The sequence below is a fragment of the Mytilus edulis genome, chromosome 10 (genome assembly GCF_963676685.1).
Source record: "Mytilus edulis chromosome 10, xbMytEdul2.2, whole genome shotgun sequence".
Lineage (NCBI taxonomy): Eukaryota > Metazoa > Mollusca > Bivalvia > Mytilida > Mytilidae > Mytilus > Mytilus edulis.
In genome coordinates this window covers 33,882,757-33,902,274 of record NC_092353.1, presented here as the reverse complement: position 1 = coordinate 33,902,274, position 19,518 = coordinate 33,882,757, and the positions used below count along the sequence as shown (strand labels likewise).

The window sequence follows — 19,518 nt, the reverse complement described above, 5'->3', positions numbered from 1 at the left end:
TTAACTAGATACCCCAATGATGATTATGGCCAAGTTTGGTTAAATTTGGCCCAGTAGTTTCAGAGGAGAAGATTTTTCTAAAAGATTACTAAGATTTACGAAAAATGGTTAAAAATTGACTATAAAGGGCAATAACTCCTAAAGTGGTCAACTGACCATTTTGGTCATGTTGACTTATTTGTAGATCTTACTTTGCTGAACATTATTGCTGTTTACAGTTTATCTCTATCTATAATAATATTCAAGATAATAACCAAAAAGAGCAAAATTTCCTTAAAATTACCATTTCAGGGGCAGCAACCCAACATCGGAATGTCCGATTCATCTGAAAATTTCAGGGCAGATAGATCTTGACCTGATGAACAATTTTACCCATTGTCAGATTTGCTCTAAATGCTTTGGTTTTTGAGTTATAAGCCAAAAACTGCATTTTACCCCTATGTTCTATTTTTAGCCATGGCGGCCATCTTGGTTGGTTGGGCAGCGCACCGGACTCATTTTTTAAACTAGATACCCCAATGATGATTATGGCCAAGTTTGGTTAAATTTGGCCCAGTACTTTCAGAGGAGAAGATTTTTCTAAAAGATTACTAAGATTTACGAAAAATGGTTAAAAATTGACTATAAAGGGCAATAACTCCTAAAGTGGTCAACTGACCATTTTGGTCATGTTGACTTATTTGTAGATCTTACTTTGCTGAACATTATTGCTGTTTACAGTTTATCTCTATCTATAATAATATTCAAGATAATAACCAAAAACAGCAAAATTTCCTTAAAATTACCATTTCAGGGGCAGCAACCCAACAACGAAATGTCCGATTCATCTGAAAATTTCAGGGCAGATAGATCTTGACCTGTTGAACAATATTACCCCATGTCAGATTTGCTCTAAATGCTTTGGTTTTTGAGTTATAAGCCAAAAACTGCATTTTACCCCTATGTTCTATTTTTAGCCATGGCGGCCATCTTGGTTGGTTGGCCGGGTCACCAGACACATTTTTTAAACTAGATACCCCAATGATGATTGTGGCCAAGTTTGGTTAAATTTGGCCCAGTAGTTTCAGAGGAGAAGATTTTTGTAAAAGTTAACGCAGGACGACGACGGACGACGCCGGACGCCGGACGCCAAGTGATGAGAAAAGCTCACTTGGCCCTTTGGGCTAGGTGAGCTAAAAAGCGTTGCTTTGTTTTTACAAATATGAACAAAAATCAAATCTATATTTTATTGATATTTATTCACTGTTTACTAGCATCAGCTTTATTCATGTCTTTAATGAGTGTATTTAGGGCAGATAATCTAGCATCTCTCCATTGGTATCGTTCAGGAAGTTTATCAAGTGGTGTTTTCTTCACCATTTCCTCTTGTATTTTACTGAGCACTGGAACATCATTAAAAGGCTGTGGTGGTTCAAACGTCTTTTGGACTTCAAGTATTGGCTTAGCATACCTCTGACTATAAACATCAAAGCCTGAAATATACATACATGTAAACAGGAAGATTACAAAAATCATGATTACCTCTTGAACAATTCAAAACAGAGCACAAATGTTGCTTCCATTGTCAAACACTTATTGGTTAAAAAGAATAGGGTTAACAGGAGCAGTTATATGATAGATAAACAATATATATAGGTATCTATTTAATGCTGTTTGTTTATTGAAGATAAAATTGCTTTTGCATATCTATGGTGTAAGAATACACAGTTATGAGTTATTTATTCATGTAGGTAAAACTTCATTAATACAGGAACATAAATATATTCTGTTTCCAGATTAATAGTAGTGTGAAAGCCTTAAACAAGAAACAAAGTTTGATCCTTTGATGGGTTAAAATGAAAGAGAGTAAAATTAGTATTAGCATGCAGTGCATCGAAGATTACATAAATACCAGGTTGGTTAAGATAAAAGTAACTTTAGGGTGACATTTTTCTAGACCTGTAACCTTGTAATCTTGTATAAAAACTCAGTGAACCATCTTAAACATTATTTGAAATTGTTTTACACTGGTGATTTCAGGGCCTTTTATAGCTATAAGTATGCGGTATTGGCTTTGCTCATTGTTGAAGGCCATACGGTGACCAATAGCTGTTAATTTCTGTGTATTTGATCTCTTGTGGAGAGTTGTCTCATTACTATACCACTTCTTCTTTTTTATATATGATATTTTCGTATCTGGTTTAACTCCAGGATGTGAATCTAATATGTGCTGCTGGACATATTGGCACCCCTAAAAGGTTTTGCATGTAATATTCAATAATTATTAAATCTGATGTAAATGGCTTGAATATTTTAGAAATAAAACTACAACTTGAAATATCTCGTTTGTCGCAATTCTTATTTCATCTTGATACATTCAAACATACCATCAGCATTTAGGTAAGCAGTTTCTAACACTCCAAGAAAGGCATATCTTCTTCCCAATCCTTCCGTCATTACTAGGTCTATGTCTGTGGCTGTCATAACTCCTTTCTAATCATACAAAGTTAAAAAAAAAACTTGTATTACTGACTTAACAATTACTGGATAAATCATGTCATTGGAACGTATACATGTGTTCAAAAGATGCAATGGTGACAAAAAACAGATGCAAATAATAATGGTATTTGAAAACAAAATAACGACAAAATTCAGATATCAATATTCTAATTAGATTGTTCTTTGCAGAATTTATCATTCAATTTTAGAAGTGATTCCCCGAGCAGAACTGATGGGACCAAAACAATAATTTTACCAATCTTTTTGTACTATTTAGTACCTATTAGTATTTTCAGTTGTATATAACAGGCTTAAATTAAAAAAAAAAAAACCAAGAATGTGTCCAAAGTACACGGATGCCCCACTCACACTATCCTTTTCCATGTTCCATGGACCGTGAAATTGGGTAATAATCTAATTTGGTATTAAAATTAGAAAGATTATACTATAGGGAACATATGTACTAAGTTTCAAGTTGATTGGACTTCAATTTAATCAAAAACTACCTTGACCAAAAACTTGAAACTCCCACTTTCATTTTCTATGTTCAGTGGACCGTGAAATTGGGGTAAAAAGTCTAATTTGGCTTTTAAATTAGAAAGATCATATCATAAGCAACAAGTCTACTAAGTTTCAAGTTGATTGGACTTCAGCTTCATCAAAAACTACCTTGACCAAAAACTTTAACCTGAACGGACGGACGCACAGACGAACGGAGCCACAGACCAGAAAACATAATGCCCCTCTACTATCGTAGGTGGGGCATAAAAACTGTAAAGTTGAGTGGCAATGAGAATGTTCTTGTCCTCTCATTTTAAATAATGCGTACTTCTAATCACCTTCCTAAAAAGATATGTATATTCCCAACAGATTTGTATCAATGATAGGCATTATAGTCTTCACGAACCAACAATTTCAATAGTGGGTTTCATTTACAGTAAAAATGAACAATGTCTGTCTCTCCATTTAGTTTCAATCAAATTCACACAAGGACATTTACTAAATACATACCCTAAACAAATCAAAGCATTCTTTGAAGATTGCATTTTGTAATCTGTTCAAAACTAATCCATCCTTTTGCTTTTTGACTGTGATTGGAGTTTGCCCTATTTTGTCCATCAAGTCCTTAGTTTTTGTTAAGACATCGGCAACAGCCCATGGTGAGGGGAGGAGTTCTACCAGAGGCACATAATACGGCGGATTCGTCTAGAAAAGAATTGGATACATTTTTATTTTACAACTTTCAAGTCTTAAAACGCTGCAGAACAGAATGAATCTGAGTGAACTTGTGTTTCTGTTTATTGTAATATTGACAATTTACTGTTTTTTTGAAAATTTATAAAATGGGCAATTAAAAGCTGAACAAAGTTGTTTACTTGTAAAGGCTAGATTAATTTTGTGCACATGATTGAAATATTGGGGAGAAAACTGATTTCAACTTATTTTTTTCAATTACTTTTCCCGTTACAGTTTGAAATGTTCATATAACAAAACATTCATGCAATCTTGGCACAGATGCTGTGTGTATTTTTAATATTAAACCAAAAAATCCTCCCAAACTGTTGTTTTGGTCAGGGGGCAGTAAATACGAACGTATAGTCAATTAAAAGCAGTACAATATTTACCATCAATTACCTTTTTAATACTGAGAAACAGAGATGGTTCTTAACTTAAATTAAGCCTGAAACTGCCGAACATGTGGTTGGTTCTACTTTAAAGCAAAAATGAATATTATATAAGTAAAAACGATGAAAAACGAACCTAACCAAAAACATAAATTTATTTCACAGTCTATTTAAAAAAAATCAGTTTTGCTGAAAACATTTTACACATTTTAAAGATGTAATGGCGAGACTGACCGGGTGAGCAACAATAAATCTATTTCTATGTTTAAGTTGGTCAGCAATCCGAGCAGGTAGAATACAGCTAGTAGAACTCGCAAGAATGGCAGCGTCGCTCATCAAAGCATCTATCTTACTGTGTACTTGTCGCTTTATCTCTACGTCCTCGAATACACATTCCTATAATTAAAGGCATCACTCAAAACTCTCATATTTCTGAAATCATTGATATAGTATTATAATTATTTTAACTAAACATATTTCACTTGACAATAATGTGATTTCATAGATTTATATTACAAAACAATGTAATATTTTTGCACTCGAATTATCAATTAAAACTCAACTGAGGACAAGTTTGACTTTCAGTAGACAGCATTACATATGCGCCATTTCAGATACTGGTGAGAATGTTTTTTCTCTAGCCTATAAAAAATGGCTCTTCGGTTCGTTTGAATTTCGTCTGTTTTGTATTTCTCTAAGAAATAGCGACTTTGATGTTTTTACAGATCATTTGTAGAAGTAAATAAATTTCTGAAAATTAGAAATTGACAATTTAGTATACACCTTTATTAAAAAAAGCAAAATTTTAATACTAATCGGTTCATACCTGAATATAAAAGGCATTGTTTACACATGATTTTAGGTCTGTTGTTCCTTCGATCAAGGCTGTTTGTTCCTCAACTGACAAAGTTCCTCTAAGCTGGCCTGCAGATTTTAGGCTTTCAAGCTCTGATCTTATTGCAGCTAAACCTTCCTCTAGTTGTTTTTGGACCGTGTCATAAATAGACACTTTATAACCACTCCCAGCAAATATCATAGCCCAGCTCCGACCTATCATTCCACTTAAAAAAATACAAATTTACTGTGTTGCTAGTTTATTATTGTCACGGATACTAAAGATAAATTACGAATAGCTAGGAATGGGTCTTCAACACAGCGAGAAATTCCTGTACCCGGAAGCGGGTTACAGATAATATTTGAAAGGAAATTAAGGGTGGACACTGGCCTTAAAAACTGTTTTATCCAATCCTTAAAATATAATTTAATCATTTTCTATAGAATCCCTAGGTGTTTACATCTCCCTTACACAAACAACCGATCTAATACAAATCTATAGAAACAAATCTTCAAAATGAAAAAAAAACCCCATATACATCAAGCAATTACTAGTCAGTATTATTTGAAATCCAAAAACGAACTAAAAGAATAAAAAATTACGCACGGCACATTCAATACAGTCTTAACAGTATCTAAACTCAATTTGTCATTTAAATTTCGTACATCTGCTATATCCATGTAATAACAATCATACAGATGATTAATTATGTTGGTTTTTTTTATAACGCCCAATGACCAATATTAGAGGTATATTGAAAATTAGATCAATGAAACAAATTGGAGACAGTTTAGTATTGATACGATATTTGTTAAAACATTAGTTAAAAAAGTGACATAATGGAAGTTGTTCGCTCATTTAACTTGAACAATCGGTTCGAGAAAAAAAAAATCATAATGTTTTTCAAAACATTCCATATAGAAAAAACAATGTTTGTATCCTACATTGCTTGATCAATAGTAAATGAATCGGCTGATTGTGTACAATAGAATATCTGTACTTTATAGAACTTTACCACGTTAACTTGTACAGACTTATGTAGGTCAATATACCATGCCATACACTGATGATTTCTTATAAGTGTGTAGTATTCTATGATAATAGTAAGAAATGACAAGGGCCCTTAAAAAAAATCTGCAAATGTTATATATTTAAAGGAACACTACCAATTGCTCTTATAATTATGTACACAAAAATAATAAAAAGTACATATGCATATATTTTGGTACTTATAAGCATATATATAATACTATTATAATATGTATACATATCTTTCTGATAAGAAACAACACACTAAATGTCTTTTTTACTTCCCATTTGACATTTGAGTTTCAAGTTGCTTGTTTAAATCACATGCTCACATGCAAATTGAGAATAATAGATATCTTAATCATTATTTTATCTGAGACAAAATAAGTAGATAACTCCATATAGGTAGTATGTAAACTATGTTAAAATATAGCGGCCATCTTCGATAATAGCCAATAAAATTGAGAATGGAAATGGGGAATATGTCAAAGCGACAACAACCCGACCATAGAGCAGACAACAGCCGAAGGCCTCCAATGGGTCTACAATGTAGCGAGAAACTCCAGCACCCGGAGGTGTCCTTCAGCTGACCCCTAAACAAATATGCATACTAGTTCAGTGATAATGGACGTCATACTAAACCCCGAATTATACACAAGAAACTAAAATTAAAAAGCATACCAGACTAACCAATACATTTATCAGGGATATTCACAATATGTTCTAAGGTTAAGCTTTCAAAAGAATCAAGTTTTGAGAAATCATGTGTTTCGTTACAGCGGCTAAATTTGGATTATATTTCAAAAGTACATCTAAGAGTGATTTTTTTTTTCAATTTAAATCAAGAGTCTATAAATTCATTTTACTTTTTTTTTTAAAGGATAACAGACAAAGAGTCATATGATTATGAAAGTAAGCACACATACATGTTCAAATACTTTTTTAAGTACGAAAATTACGAATGCGTCTGTACCAAGTCAGGAATATGGCAGTTGTTATCTAATAGTTCGTTTCTATGTATGTTGCATTGTCGTTTGTTTTTAATAGATGGGTGTGTGTGTGTGTGTGTGCAAAATCTCACAGTGTATGCACATGTCTGTTATCGTCTTAAAATGGTTTTCACCATAATGACACAAAACAATAAGACAATCTGATAAGCTAGCCCTTTTTATTATATAATCTTGAAATCTTTGCTGATTTGGTCAATTTGACACTTAGCTTATATCAAAAAAAGTGTGTATGGCAAAATATCTAACACTATTTCACATTTCCAATAACAAATTAGCATTATGAAAAGAGCTGTAAAAACCATGCCAGTCAACAGTGACGTTAAGAGTTCGAACCCCTAATGCGGGTACACTCGACTCCAATCTTATTTGACTAGGGTTGTCAGTTTCCCTATCGAAGGTCGGTGGTTTTCTCCGGGAGCTCCGGCTCTCTCCACCAATAAAAACTGGCTGCCATGAAATAGCCCAAAAGTGGCGCTTAAAAGTGGCGTCAAAACACCATAATCAATTAAAAAACGATGCTGTTAGTACTGTGCAGCGGTTTATTGTCAGACATATATATATACACAAATTTAACAAACAAAATAAAACCTAAAAAAAAAGCTAAGAAAATATCATTCAAGATCATTATTAGGTATAAGTATATTTCTTTGATCTATAAAATATGTATGTATGAATAAGTAATATAGAACTTACCATCCTATTATAGCCACCTTGTCCATTCTAAACAATATACCTGCTTATCGAAAGCAACCTTAATAGGTAGGATGTCAGGAAAGTCACACAATTTATGCAAATCTGAACATTATTCACACTGTATAAAGATAACGACACACTCTTAAACAGATCACATACTATATTACATGTGATTTTCAAGCAGACTTTATATAGAAATTTCAAGACTGAATAAATTAAAGTAAGTGCCGTATTCATTTTATTAATTGTTTGTTGTTATAACATTTATTTTTACTTAAACTAGTACATACAGTATATCATTATTTCTAGTTAGACATCTTGTTGATTCTTCACGAAGAATTGCATAACTGTCGTGATATTATATATAACTCATAAATAAATAAATAAATTTGAGAATGAAAATGGGAAATGTGTCAAAGAGACAACAACCCGGTCAAATAGCAGAAAACAGCTCAAGGCCACCAATCGGTCTTCAACACAGCGAGAAAATCCCACACACCGGAAGGCGTGCTTAGAGTACTTTCTCGATATGATTTTCGTAGATTTGTATACGTACGTTTACACTGTTAACTATTTCGGTTTGAAATGCAGACATTCATTGAAATCCTCTTCTGGTGTAAAGAATATGTTATCAATTCAAGCAACACAAATTAATTAGTAATATTAGTACTGATTTATCTATATAATTACAAAAGGAAAAGAAATATCTACGGTAGAATCGTTTTATTAAGAAGAAGGTTTCAAAATATCACCTGAATCTACTACATCGGGTACTATTTTAGTGTTCAAGGCTAATAATTCAGAATGTAATTTTTCTTACAAAAAATAACATTCAAGTTCAATTTTGCCTAGGGTATAGCTGTAACCTCATATGTCACGTAAAATTTATAAACTGAGATTTTCATCATGTTATGGAGGGGTATTTGCAAAAACTACCAGCAAAGGGACTGTGAAATTTCCCCAGTCGCTAGGAGAGGGAAATTCGGTCCTATTATATCTAACATATTTTCTATACAAATTCCTAGAAGTGTATTGGTGGTAAGATTCAACTTATTCTTTCTTTTTTTGCTTACAATTTCTCAATATTAAACATTTAAAATCCATTGAATTCACATTCCTTAATTGTAAAATACTCTTTTCTTTATTATTTTGACAATAAATATTGACTAGGACATATGGAATACACATTCTTTTTGTAGATAAATGATGGAAAGAGTTGCAATAGTGGGAAGGTAAGACTAGATCATTTTTTTTTTTATCTTAAATGATTAGAGGAAAAAATTTTAACTTCGTTTTTTCGTAAACTGTTTTGTAATAAAATTAAGGCCGTTACATGTATTTTTATCAATTTAATTTGTTTCATATTCATTTTTCATGTGCGGTATGGGTTTTCTCATAATATTATTCAATACCGTACGGTTGCCTATACCTGCTAAGATCAGCTTTATTTAAACTTTGGTGGATAGTTGTCGCAATGTCAATCACACCACAACTCTTTTTTTTAATATTTAAACGCTAAATCATTAAATATATACAATAATCCCTTTTCTAAATCTTAAAAGTGTTTAGAGATTGTGATGTGTTCTGTATCTGAAAATAACAATGCAGTAAATATTTTAGGGGGTACGTTTTTATCTTTTGCAGAATATTTCGAAACATTCACACCTTTATCATGATCCAACAAACTTTGTACACTTTATGCGACATATTATAGGTTATTTGAATCACACACCATCAGCTATATTATTTTTAAAGAAAACATATTTGTGATTATTTATGAACAATTACATCGTCTATCTTTAATCATATTTTTTTTCGGACTAGGTAACACAACTGATATATGATTCATGAACTTTATTTTGAAGTGGTCTGATTGGTCGGAGTTGGGCCATGTTGTTTGCTGCAGCGGGATACAAAGTTAGAATATACGATATTGAACCAAAACAGATAACCGACGCACTCTCCAACATTTGCTCACAACTAGAACATTTGGAAGAAATTGGTTTAATGCGAGGACACTTGACTAAAGAGCAACAGTTTCAGGCTATAGAAGGAACAAATGATTTGAAATATTGTATAGAAGGAGCAATATATATACAGGTAAATAGATACATGTATTATATAGAAGAAGCTAAATTTATACATGTTACAGGTATATATAGTTTTTTTCTTCTCATTGTTCTATGTTAAATTTTCAATACAAAAATTATCATCGCTTATCTTCACATATATTTCACGAACATTGATTTGTTGTTGAATATATAGCCAACCCACTCTATTTTCGAAATGACGAAACAGTTCGGGGTACTAAGAGTAGCTCGTTTGTAGATCTGATACCTAATAACAGTGAAGTGAGCTACATAGTTTGATTTTTACAAAAAAACAAATCATTTTCGTTACACCATTATTAAAGTATTTATTTAAATCATGAATATGATCCATTTTTACTATTTTAGGAAAATGTACCAGAAATTTTAGAGTTGAAGAGAAGTGTTCACCAGAAGATCGATGCTATTATGGACCCTACGGCAATACTAACATCATCAGCCAGTACCATTGTACCTTCAGATCTGTGTAGCCACCTGAAAAACAGAAACAGGTTTATCGTTGCTCATCCTGTATGTTTATCTTAATTATAATGTTCCCCAAGTTCCAATTTAAAACGTTTGGAAACTAATGTGTCCCAGAAGAGTACAAAAATCATGCTAGGCTACAGAAAAGCGCTTCAAATTATAAAATTTATAAGGTGTTTTTTTTCTAAATATTTTAGTAAGACAGATTATATAGTTGTACGGTTGAATGACAAAGTAAAAGAACTCTGAGCATGCTTTAAAAAAACTCTCAGAATACTTCGTTGTTTCATTTGTAAAATCTATAATATACTCAATACTTTTCTGAACATATATTCTGGTATTTTTTATACCATTACTAATTCATTCCACCTACCAAGGAAACAAGGGTATGAGTTGCACTGAAAGAATACTATCTTTATTACCTCCTTTATATGGTGATTGTCGTAAGTCTGGTGTTATATTATTGGCAATTTGTTTATGAAAAGATTTTGAAATATCAATTTAAATTTTCTGTTCTCTGTTGATATACTATAGATAAGGTCCAATTGATCTTAAAGGTTGTACTACAATGAAACGATTTTTATGCCCCACCTACCATAGGCGAGGGGCATTATGTTTTCTGGTCTGTGCGTCCGTTCGTTCGTCCGTGCGTTGACCGTTCGATCGTCCGTTCGTTTGTCAGTCTGTCCCGTTTCAGGTTACAGTTTTTTGTCAAGGTAGTTTTTGATGAAGTTGAAGTCCAATCAATTTGAAACTTAATACACGTGTTTCCTATGATATGATCTTTCTAATTTGAATGCCAAATTAGAGTTTTCACCCCACTTTCACGGTACTATTGAACACAGAAAATGATAGTGCGAGTAGGGCATCCGTGTACATGGGACACATTGTTGTTCTTTTTAATTCAATAGCTATCTAATGTATCATACTATTGTAATAATGTTTAAAACATATATAGATATGTAAATATTTTGTAGACAAATCCTCCATTTTATGCTCCATTGGTAGAACTTGGACCTTCTCCATGGGCAGATCCAGATTTGTTGCCACAGACAACAGCCTTAATGAAAAAGATTGGACAAAGTCCTGTCACTGTTAAAAAGGAAATATTGGGATATGTCCTCAATCGGATTCAGTATGCTTTATTACGGGAATGCTTTAGTCTGATCAGAGTAAGTTCCTTATAAATTGTATATATTTCATTTGTGTTGTAATGCTTTCTCCTATTTATGTGATTATGGACACAGACAAGATATTTTTCAATAAAATATAAGGAGATAAGACAACAAATATGAATAAAGACCAAAGGAAAAGGAAAAGGACTTGAACATTAAGGAAATAATAGATAAATAAATTTTCTGAAATAACAAGCAGAAAAAAACCCAAAAATAAACCAAAACAAGATCGTGAACATACAAACAAACGATTTTAATGCCATCTCACATTTTGGTTACACATATAAATATGCATGGTCATAATAATGAAGTATTAATTATATAATTTGAATTTTTCAAAATACATGTACTTGGGATTTTCTACCTCACAATTAGATTACCTTTGCTGTATTTGACAAAACCCGCCAAAGAATTTTGGGTCCTCCCTACTCCTCATCTTTCTACTCATTTGGCCTCTAAACCTTTTTTTATTAGAGCAACACTGATTAGCTTTTTATGAACGCGTGGCTGGCAAATTTTAATCCTTGAATCTATCAGTTTATTTTTTTTGTTTTGCTTGAAGATGTTAGTTTGTTTTTTCCCATTGAAATGTAAATTCACATTGTTATGCTATAAAATTCAAGTATTTTAACGATATGCATTTGAAGCTAATTACATATGAGACACAGTTCCATATTTCTGAATAATTCTATGTCCAAGGCAAATTAGAACTGGAAATACATAACCCGATTGGTTAAACAAAATTGAATAGTCTGCATCATTTCTGCATCTCTACAGTAACTTAAATGAAACTCTTAAATAAAATGAGAAACATATGTTTTGTGCTATTATTTCATTTGTTTTCATTCGAATTAATTTTTCGGAAATAACGACTTTGCAATATATAATAAGATATAGTACGAGCCGTATGTATTTGTTAATGCTGTTTTTATTTTCTAGTTGCTCTACCAGTCTGTCCATCAAGTTACTAAAAAGCAAGACTTAAAATTCTTAAGATAACATAGGTATCTAACAGACCTTGACACAGTTCGATTCCCGTCTGGGATGAAAATTTCAAGGACTTAATTTTCGGCGCTCCCTTGACACCATTTGCGAGTATGGTCTTGAGGAAACGATGATAGTGCGTCGGAAGGGAACGATAAATGGCTGACCCGTGTTAAGAGAGAGCCATATCTCTTGCACGTTAAAGACACCCTTGTAGATTTTGAAAAAGAGCAGGCTAATGCCGCTACATGGCAGCACTCGCACCCGCAAAGTGGAAAGGGATTGTTAAGTTGCAAAACTTGTTTCCCAATCCACTATAATTAAATATGTTTAAACTAAAACAGCTAGTTCACATTGTGGTAGTTATGAATCTAGCGTTTTTCTATTTTTTAAAGAGATTAATATTTTGGGGTTCATAATATTTACCTCATGTTTTCAATATATAGAGAATTTGTTTTCCACAAAAATATCTTAGTACCTGAGCTCTTATCCCACTTAGATGTATCTTCCACTTCCTGTACATAAAGATGCTGGTGATTGAACAAATTTTTAGCACTAAACACACATTTTCATTCATTTTCATTCTACTTGTTTTATCCTTTTAGGAAGATGTTGTAAGTGTCCAGGATTTGGACAAGGTGATGTCTGATGGACTAGGCCGCAGGTATGCCTTTATTGGACCATTCGAGACTGCTTACTTAAATGCTGGCCCAATTGGTAATTTTGTTTTTAGATACGATTAATATATATTGTTCATATTTATCAAATATTTTTAAAAAGATTGTGAGCCAAATTTAAAATATTTGTCCCTAAAACTTTTCTGTTTTCTATACTGTTTTTTGTCATTTATAGCTGCTTTTTAAATCCCCAAAAATATTGAATAAATGTTGTTTCCATTAAGCGACATTGTAGGGTCGCTTTTAAGTAATGACCAGGTGATCTTTGCTTTGTTTTGGTCAATGATGGCACAAACATAGAAATGTTCAATTGACCATTGTTACATTAAAAAAAGATCAACATTGAATTCCTTATTCTTAATTTTAAAGGAATAAATCGTGAAAGTTTGTCAGCAAATTGTTATCACTATGCTTTTTGATTATACTCCAACTCGGTTATATGGAATACACATAAATTGGGGACAAAGAGTAAAATAACAAATATACCAAACTCCGAGGAAAATTCAAAACGGAAAGTACCTAACCAAATGTAAAACTAGAGGCTCTAAAGAGCATGTGTCGCTCACCTGGGTCTATGTGAATATTAAACAATGGACACAGATGGATTCATGACAAAATTGTGTTTTGGTGATGGTGATGTGTTTGTAGATCTTACTTTACTAAAAATTCTTGCTGCTTACAATTATCTCTATCTATAACAGTACTTTCTGTGGAAAATGTTATTGAAAATCTTCAAATTTTAAGAAAATTGTTAAAAATTGACTATGAAGGGCAATAACTCCTTAGGGGGTCAATTGACTATTTTGGTCATACTGACTTATTTTTAGTTCTTACTTTGCTGTACATTATTGCTGTTTACAGTTTATCTCTATCTATAATAATATTGAAGATAATAACAAAAAAACAGCAAAATTTCCTCAAAATTACCAATTCAGGGGCAGCAACCTAACAACCGATTATCCGATTCATCTGAAAATAGCAGATAGATCGTGACCTGATCAACAATTTTACTTCCTGTCAGATTTGCTCTTAATGCTTTGGTTTTTGAGTTATAAGCCAAAAACTGCATTTTACCCCTATGTTCTATTTTTAGCCATGGCGGCCATCTTGGTTTGTTGGCCGAGTTACCGGACACATTTTTTTTAATTAGATACTCAAATGATGATTATGGCTAAGTTTGGTTAAATTTGGCCCAGTAGTTTCAGGAGAGAAGATTTTTCTAAAAGATTACTAAGATTTACGAAAAATGGTCAAAAATTGACTATAAAGGGCAATAACTCCTAAAGTGGTCAACTGACCATTTTGGTCATGTTGACATATTTGTAGATCTTACTTTGTTGAACATTATTGCTGTTTACAGTTTATCTGTATCTATAATAATATTCAAGATAATAACCAAAAACAGCAAAATTTCCTTAAAATTACCATTTCAGGGGCAGCAACCCAACGACAGAATGTCCGATTCATCTGAAATTTTTAGGGCAGATAGATCTTGACCTGATGAACAATGTTACCGCGTCAGATTTGCTCTAAATGCTTTGGTTTTTGAGTTATAAGCCATGGATGGTTGGGCGGGTCACCGGACACATTTTTTAACCTAGATACCCCAATGATGATTATGGCCAAGTTTGGTTAAATTTGGCCCAGTAGTTTCAGAGGAGAAGATTTTTGTAAAAGTTAACGCAGGACGACGACGGACGACGACGGACGCCGGACGCCATGTGATGAGAAAAGCTCACTTGGCCTTTCGAATTAACTCATCATAGATACAAAGATTAAATTTTCATTAACGCCAGACGCACGTTTCGTCTACAAAAGACTTATCAGTGACTCTCGAATCCAAAAAAGTTAAAAAGGCCAAATACAGTACGAAGTTGAAGAGCATTGAGGACAAAATCTTAAAGTTTTGCCAAATATAGCTAAGGTAATCTATGCCTGAGGTAGAAAATCATTAGTTTTTCAAAATTTTAAAAGTGTTGTTAACAGTTAATTTATTAATATAAACATATCAATGACAATTTATGTCAGCACAGAAGTACTGACTACTGGGCTGGTGATACATGTCAGCACAGAAGACGTGACCACCTATTGGTTTCTTTTTGCAAACGAACACATCATCCTTTTTTATTTAATCATAAAAACGTTTTATATAACGAACAAACCGTATGCTAAGTGTGTGGTTTTAAACGATCAGTTGCTCTTTGTTGGATAGAAAAATAAAGTCTTATAATATATGTTATGTTAAAACTTTAATTTTCGTTTGTAAAAGGCAATTGATGCACAACTTTTTCCATCTTTTATGAAAAGAAAGAACATTCAAACTTGATTTTATAAAGAGTTTGTCATTTTAGGTATGCTTGATTGGGGTCGGAAATACGGGGCAGATATTTTGAGAGTTTGCCAGTCTTTTGGAGGCCCAGAACCATTTGAAGGCCCAACAGTCGATAAAATGCAAAGTGAAATGGTGAAATATTTACCTTTGGATAAACTGGACGAGAGAAGAAAATGGCGGGATGCAAGACTGTCAGCACTTGCAAAGCTTAAAGCTTCTTTTGATTCCGGAGAAGACAAAGATAATTGAATAAAATGAAATGCATGATAATAATAATAATAATAATAGTAATAAATGCATTGTGCATGTACTAGTGCGCAGTATTTAATCCCTTATTTGTTGTTATTTATGAACTCACCATAAAAAATTTTTAGAAACCAGGATTGTTTTATATTTCCGCTAGACGCACATTTCGTCTACAAAAGATGCATCAGTGACGTTCGAATAAAAAAATGTCAAAAGGCCAAATCAAGTACGAAGTGAAGAGCATTGGGGTCAAAACAAATCTAGAAGTTTTGCCAAATACAGCTAAGGTAATCTAATACTGAGGTAGAAAAGAAAAGCCTTATTTTTTCTTTCTCGCGTCGCATATGAGTATATGTTGTGTTCAAGTTGTTATTTTGTACGAATAACAAATTATTTTATGATAATTTTTATAAACCTGCTACCTCTTCTGGTCGTTTGGGTTCGTGTTGCTCAGTCTGTAATTTTTTATGTTATATATTGTGAACTGTCTTTTCCCCCCCTCTTTTTTGCCATGAGGTTGTCAGTTAATTTTAACTTATGAGTTTGAATGTCCATTTAGTATCTTTCGTCTCTCTTCTTCATCAAATAGCAGTATTCAGAACCTCATAGGATAAATTTGATTTAGCTCGTTGCCGTCGTATTTGCATAACTACATCATAGCCTTATACAGAACTCGGGATATAAAATTTTATATTTTATACGACACTAAATGGTATATTTAGGGCTTTGAATCTGGTTAAGCCAACGCAAACAAATCAGACATTAACTGATAAAAAACGCTATTAAAACAATTACAGGCTAATCGCCATCTTTTAACAAATAGCACCAGTAATCCAATACTGATTATCCAAGAAATGTAATCAGCCGACTATTGCTTATTTATTTTTAGATTAAATTTAACATCGAAGATAATGTTTTGATTCTTTTCGCATTCTTGTGTAAAGGCAATGTAGTTTCTTTCCAAATTCAATGACAACAATTTGGAATAAAAAAATCAACGCCGAAGCGTTAAATTCAATACTCGATACGTTCAGAATACCTTGCTATTCTTCCAGTCACATATACATTTGACATTTTTTGGACAATGTACGTTTATTTTTTTATCTATATCAAAATACGACAAAATATACAGTGAAGTGTATATATTATAATAGTTCGTTTGACTTTCTGTGTGTGTTACATTTCAGTGTGGTGTTTCTGTTGTGTCGTATTTCTCTTATATTTGATGTGTTTCCCTCACTTTCAGTTTGTTACCCGGATTTGTTATTTTCTCAATCGATATATAAATTTCGAACAGCTATATACTACTGTCACCTTTATTTATGTAGCCTTTTATCTATGGTATCTGTTAGAAGTAAATATTACGGTTTCAATCAATTTTCATTCGTTCTTCTCATTGACTATAGGGCTAAAGAACCGACATTACATAATTTAACAAAACTTATAAAGTTTAAATTTTTTATCAGTGAGTTTCGAACAGCGTCATACTACTGTTGCCTTTATTTAAGATTTCCATATTCAACTTTTTCTGCATTTTTCTACATTTACCATTTGGACGACAGGCAACACTCGTACAATTCAAAATATCGGCATGAAAGATAAACAGCTACGACGAAAAACAAATCTGTTTTAAATATGATGTATTGTTATCATAACTGTAAAATGTGAAAGGCAAAAAGACAGGTGAAGGGAAAAATACGATTATCAAATATCTGGAAATAGCAAAAGGTTCATTACACAAAAAAGAACCTGGAAATCCCCAAATGTCCTAGTTCGAAGACCAATCGAACGAAAATAACAACATATAACAATCGACCAAAAAACCCCAATGTTAATTTCTGTGTCATTTGGTCGCTTGTGTGGAGAGTTGTCTAATTGGCAATCATACCACATCTTCTCTTTTATAAATTTGGAGTTAGATAATAATATCTAGTTGTGGAATATAAATTCTCAATTATTAATATAAAAGAAGTACAAATGTACATAGTACGTATATCATAACTGGCAATCGGGCATGTGGACCAACCCGGGACAGTAGTGTCATCAATCAAGTGTTGTGATGCAAACTTACAAGATACCATCTCCGACAATAGAAATTTGTAATACAATGTGCCAAGCTCTTAATCGTCTGTAAATTATAAAGCTATGAACAAATCAAACAAAAATTAAGAAAGATATAAAAAAGAAAATGTGGTATGATTACCAATGAGACCACTCTCCAATAGAGAACAAATGCCACAGAAATCAACAACTATAGGTCACCGTGCGGCCAATGAGCAAAGCCCTTACCGCTAGTCCTACAAACTACAAAGCTACAAACGCAGAATTCTCAAGATAAAAAACTCAGATATTACAAATTCAGTCATGAAGTAAGATTCCCATTGACAAGGTCGATGACTTTGGAGACTTATATTCGAAGTTATCAAAGTTCAATTGTTACCTTGATATGATGTGGTGTTTCCAATCTGCATTGTATATTCCAATTTAGAATTCTAGAAAAAAAAACATGAAATTAGTCATTAATGGGTTTTATATGTTTTCAACAAACACATAACAGTTATCATTGACACATAAATCTTCAAACAAAGGTTGTTCATTGAATTCTTTTTGTTTTTGTCGAGAGAATATAATACAAACTCAGACAAATAATGTTGGAATGTTTTCTGAAAATAAATAGTTATTAAAGATAGTTATCCATTACGTCTGATGATAAAGGATTACAAACAATTCAAATCAACGCGTTAATGGATTAAATGAATTAACTATTACAATCAATCAGGTATTGGGTGCTCAAAATCATACACAATATGATTATATATTAAAGTAGTCTTTGTTGGCTATTCGATTACTTTAATGTTCATTATTTGGTATTTCCATGAGTGACTTAAAACCAATTTGCGTCGCATTCACGAAAATGACTCAGCTTCAAGTCTTAGCTATGAGGAGTCAGCACTGCATAATTGACCTCTACATGATAGACCATACAGAAAAAGGGAACAATTAAGGAAATATTAACATGCATTATAGTTCGTTTCTGTGTGTGTTACATTTTAACGTTGCGTCGTTTGTTTTCTCTTATTTTTGAGTGAAAATTCACATTGCGATAAGACGTGTCACGGTACTTGTCTATCCCAAATTCATGTATTTAGTTTTGATGTTATATTTGTTATTCTTGTGGGATTTTGTCTGTTGCTTGGTTCGTTTCTGTGTGTGTTACATTGTAGTGTTTTTTCGTTGTTCTCCTCTTATATTTAATGCGTTTCCCTTAGTTTTAGTTTGTTACCCCGATTTTGTTTTTTTGTCCATGGATTTATGAATTTGAACAGCGGTATACTACTGTTGCCTTTATCTAACAGCTGTAACGGATAATGCCGGATGAAAAAGATGAACGTGCAGATGATGAAGATGATAATGTAAGCAGTAAAACTTACACAGGTACCAATATTTATGTATTCAATGACGTGTCCTAGGTATCACAAAAAAAAAAAAAAAACCCGTTTAGATCACATTCTGAAAAAAAAAACCCAACGGCCTCGTATAGAGGCTATATGCCTCACCATATATTTGAGATTTACGACAAAAAATTCCATCAGAAACAAAAAGTGAAGGAACTCTCAGGTGACGGAGAGTACCACAGTTATATATTACCCTTATTAAATTGCCTAGATATAATAAATATAATAAATTGTTAAATGGTTTGTCATCTTATGAAAGAATCCCTCATACTTTTTTACCTCAAGATACAGAATTATGCCGTGCTATTTTAGCAATTAATCAATCTATTATATTGACAGTAATGTGTGAACAAAACAAACAGACATAAAAGGTAAAAAGTCAAAAAGAGGGATTCAGCAGTCAACA

The 19,518-nt window shown here is 32.6% G+C and overlaps 2 protein-coding genes across 3 annotated transcripts; one reads left to right on the top strand and one right to left on the bottom strand.

Moving 5' to 3' along the window:
• Positions 1–1,212: 1,212 nt before the first annotated feature.
• Positions 1,213–7,820, bottom strand: LOC139490980 (lambda-crystallin homolog). Its single transcript, XM_071278162.1, has 6 exons — positions 7,671–7,820; positions 4,930–5,164; positions 4,338–4,499; positions 3,490–3,684; positions 2,367–2,472; positions 1,213–1,472 (listed from the first exon to the last, which is right to left on the bottom strand). Exons 1-6 carry the CDS (start codon positions 7,694–7,696, stop codon positions 1,240–1,242), a joined length of 957 nt encoding a protein of 318 aa, XP_071134263.1. The 5' UTR covers positions 7,697–7,820; the 3' UTR covers positions 1,213–1,239.
• LOC139490979 (lambda-crystallin-like) lies at positions 7,777–15,746 on the top strand. 2 transcript variants are annotated; one of them, XM_071278160.1, is made up of 7 exons: positions 7,777–7,890; positions 8,870–8,902; positions 9,536–9,770; positions 10,127–10,288; positions 11,221–11,415; positions 13,008–13,119; positions 15,431–15,746. In XM_071278160.1, the coding sequence occupies exons 2-7, from the start codon at positions 8,874–8,876 to the stop codon at positions 15,658–15,660; spliced, it is 963 nt and encodes a 320-aa protein (XP_071134261.1). In that variant the 5' UTR covers positions 7,777–7,890; positions 8,870–8,873; the 3' UTR covers positions 15,661–15,746. The 2 variants fall into 2 exon arrangements, with proteins under 2 accessions (XP_071134261.1, XP_071134262.1); XM_071278161.1 differs by lacking the exon at positions 8,870–8,902 and having other exon boundaries at positions 7,839–7,890.
• The last annotated feature ends 3,772 nt before the right edge of the window (positions 15,747–19,518 follow it).

What these genes read in the sequence shown, in the direction of transcription:
- LOC139490980 (XM_071278162.1), bottom strand. Translation starts at nt 7,696, where the DNA reads ATGGACAAGGTGGCTATAATAGGATG. An exon ending in GATTTATTGTTGCTCACCCG is followed by an intron (nt 3,685 to 4,337) that starts GTCAGTCTCGCC and finishes ATTCTTTTCTAG; the next exon opens with ACGAATCCGCCGTATTATGT. An exon ending in AATGCTTTGATTTGTTTAGG is followed by an intron (nt 2,473 to 3,489) that starts GTATGTATTTAG and finishes TTGTATGATTAG; the next exon opens with AAAGGAGTTATGACAGCCAC.
- LOC139490979 (XM_071278160.1), top strand. Translation starts at nt 8,874, where the DNA reads ATGATGGAAAGAGTTGCAATAGTGGGAAG. An exon ending in AAGGAGCAATATATATACAG is followed by an intron (nt 9,771 to 10,126) that starts GTAAATAGATAC and finishes TTACTATTTTAG; the next exon opens with GAAAATGTACCAGAAATTTT. An exon ending in CTTAAATGCTGGCCCAATTG is followed by an intron (nt 13,120 to 15,430) that starts GTAATTTTGTTT and finishes TTGTCATTTTAG; the next exon opens with GTATGCTTGATTGGGGTCGG.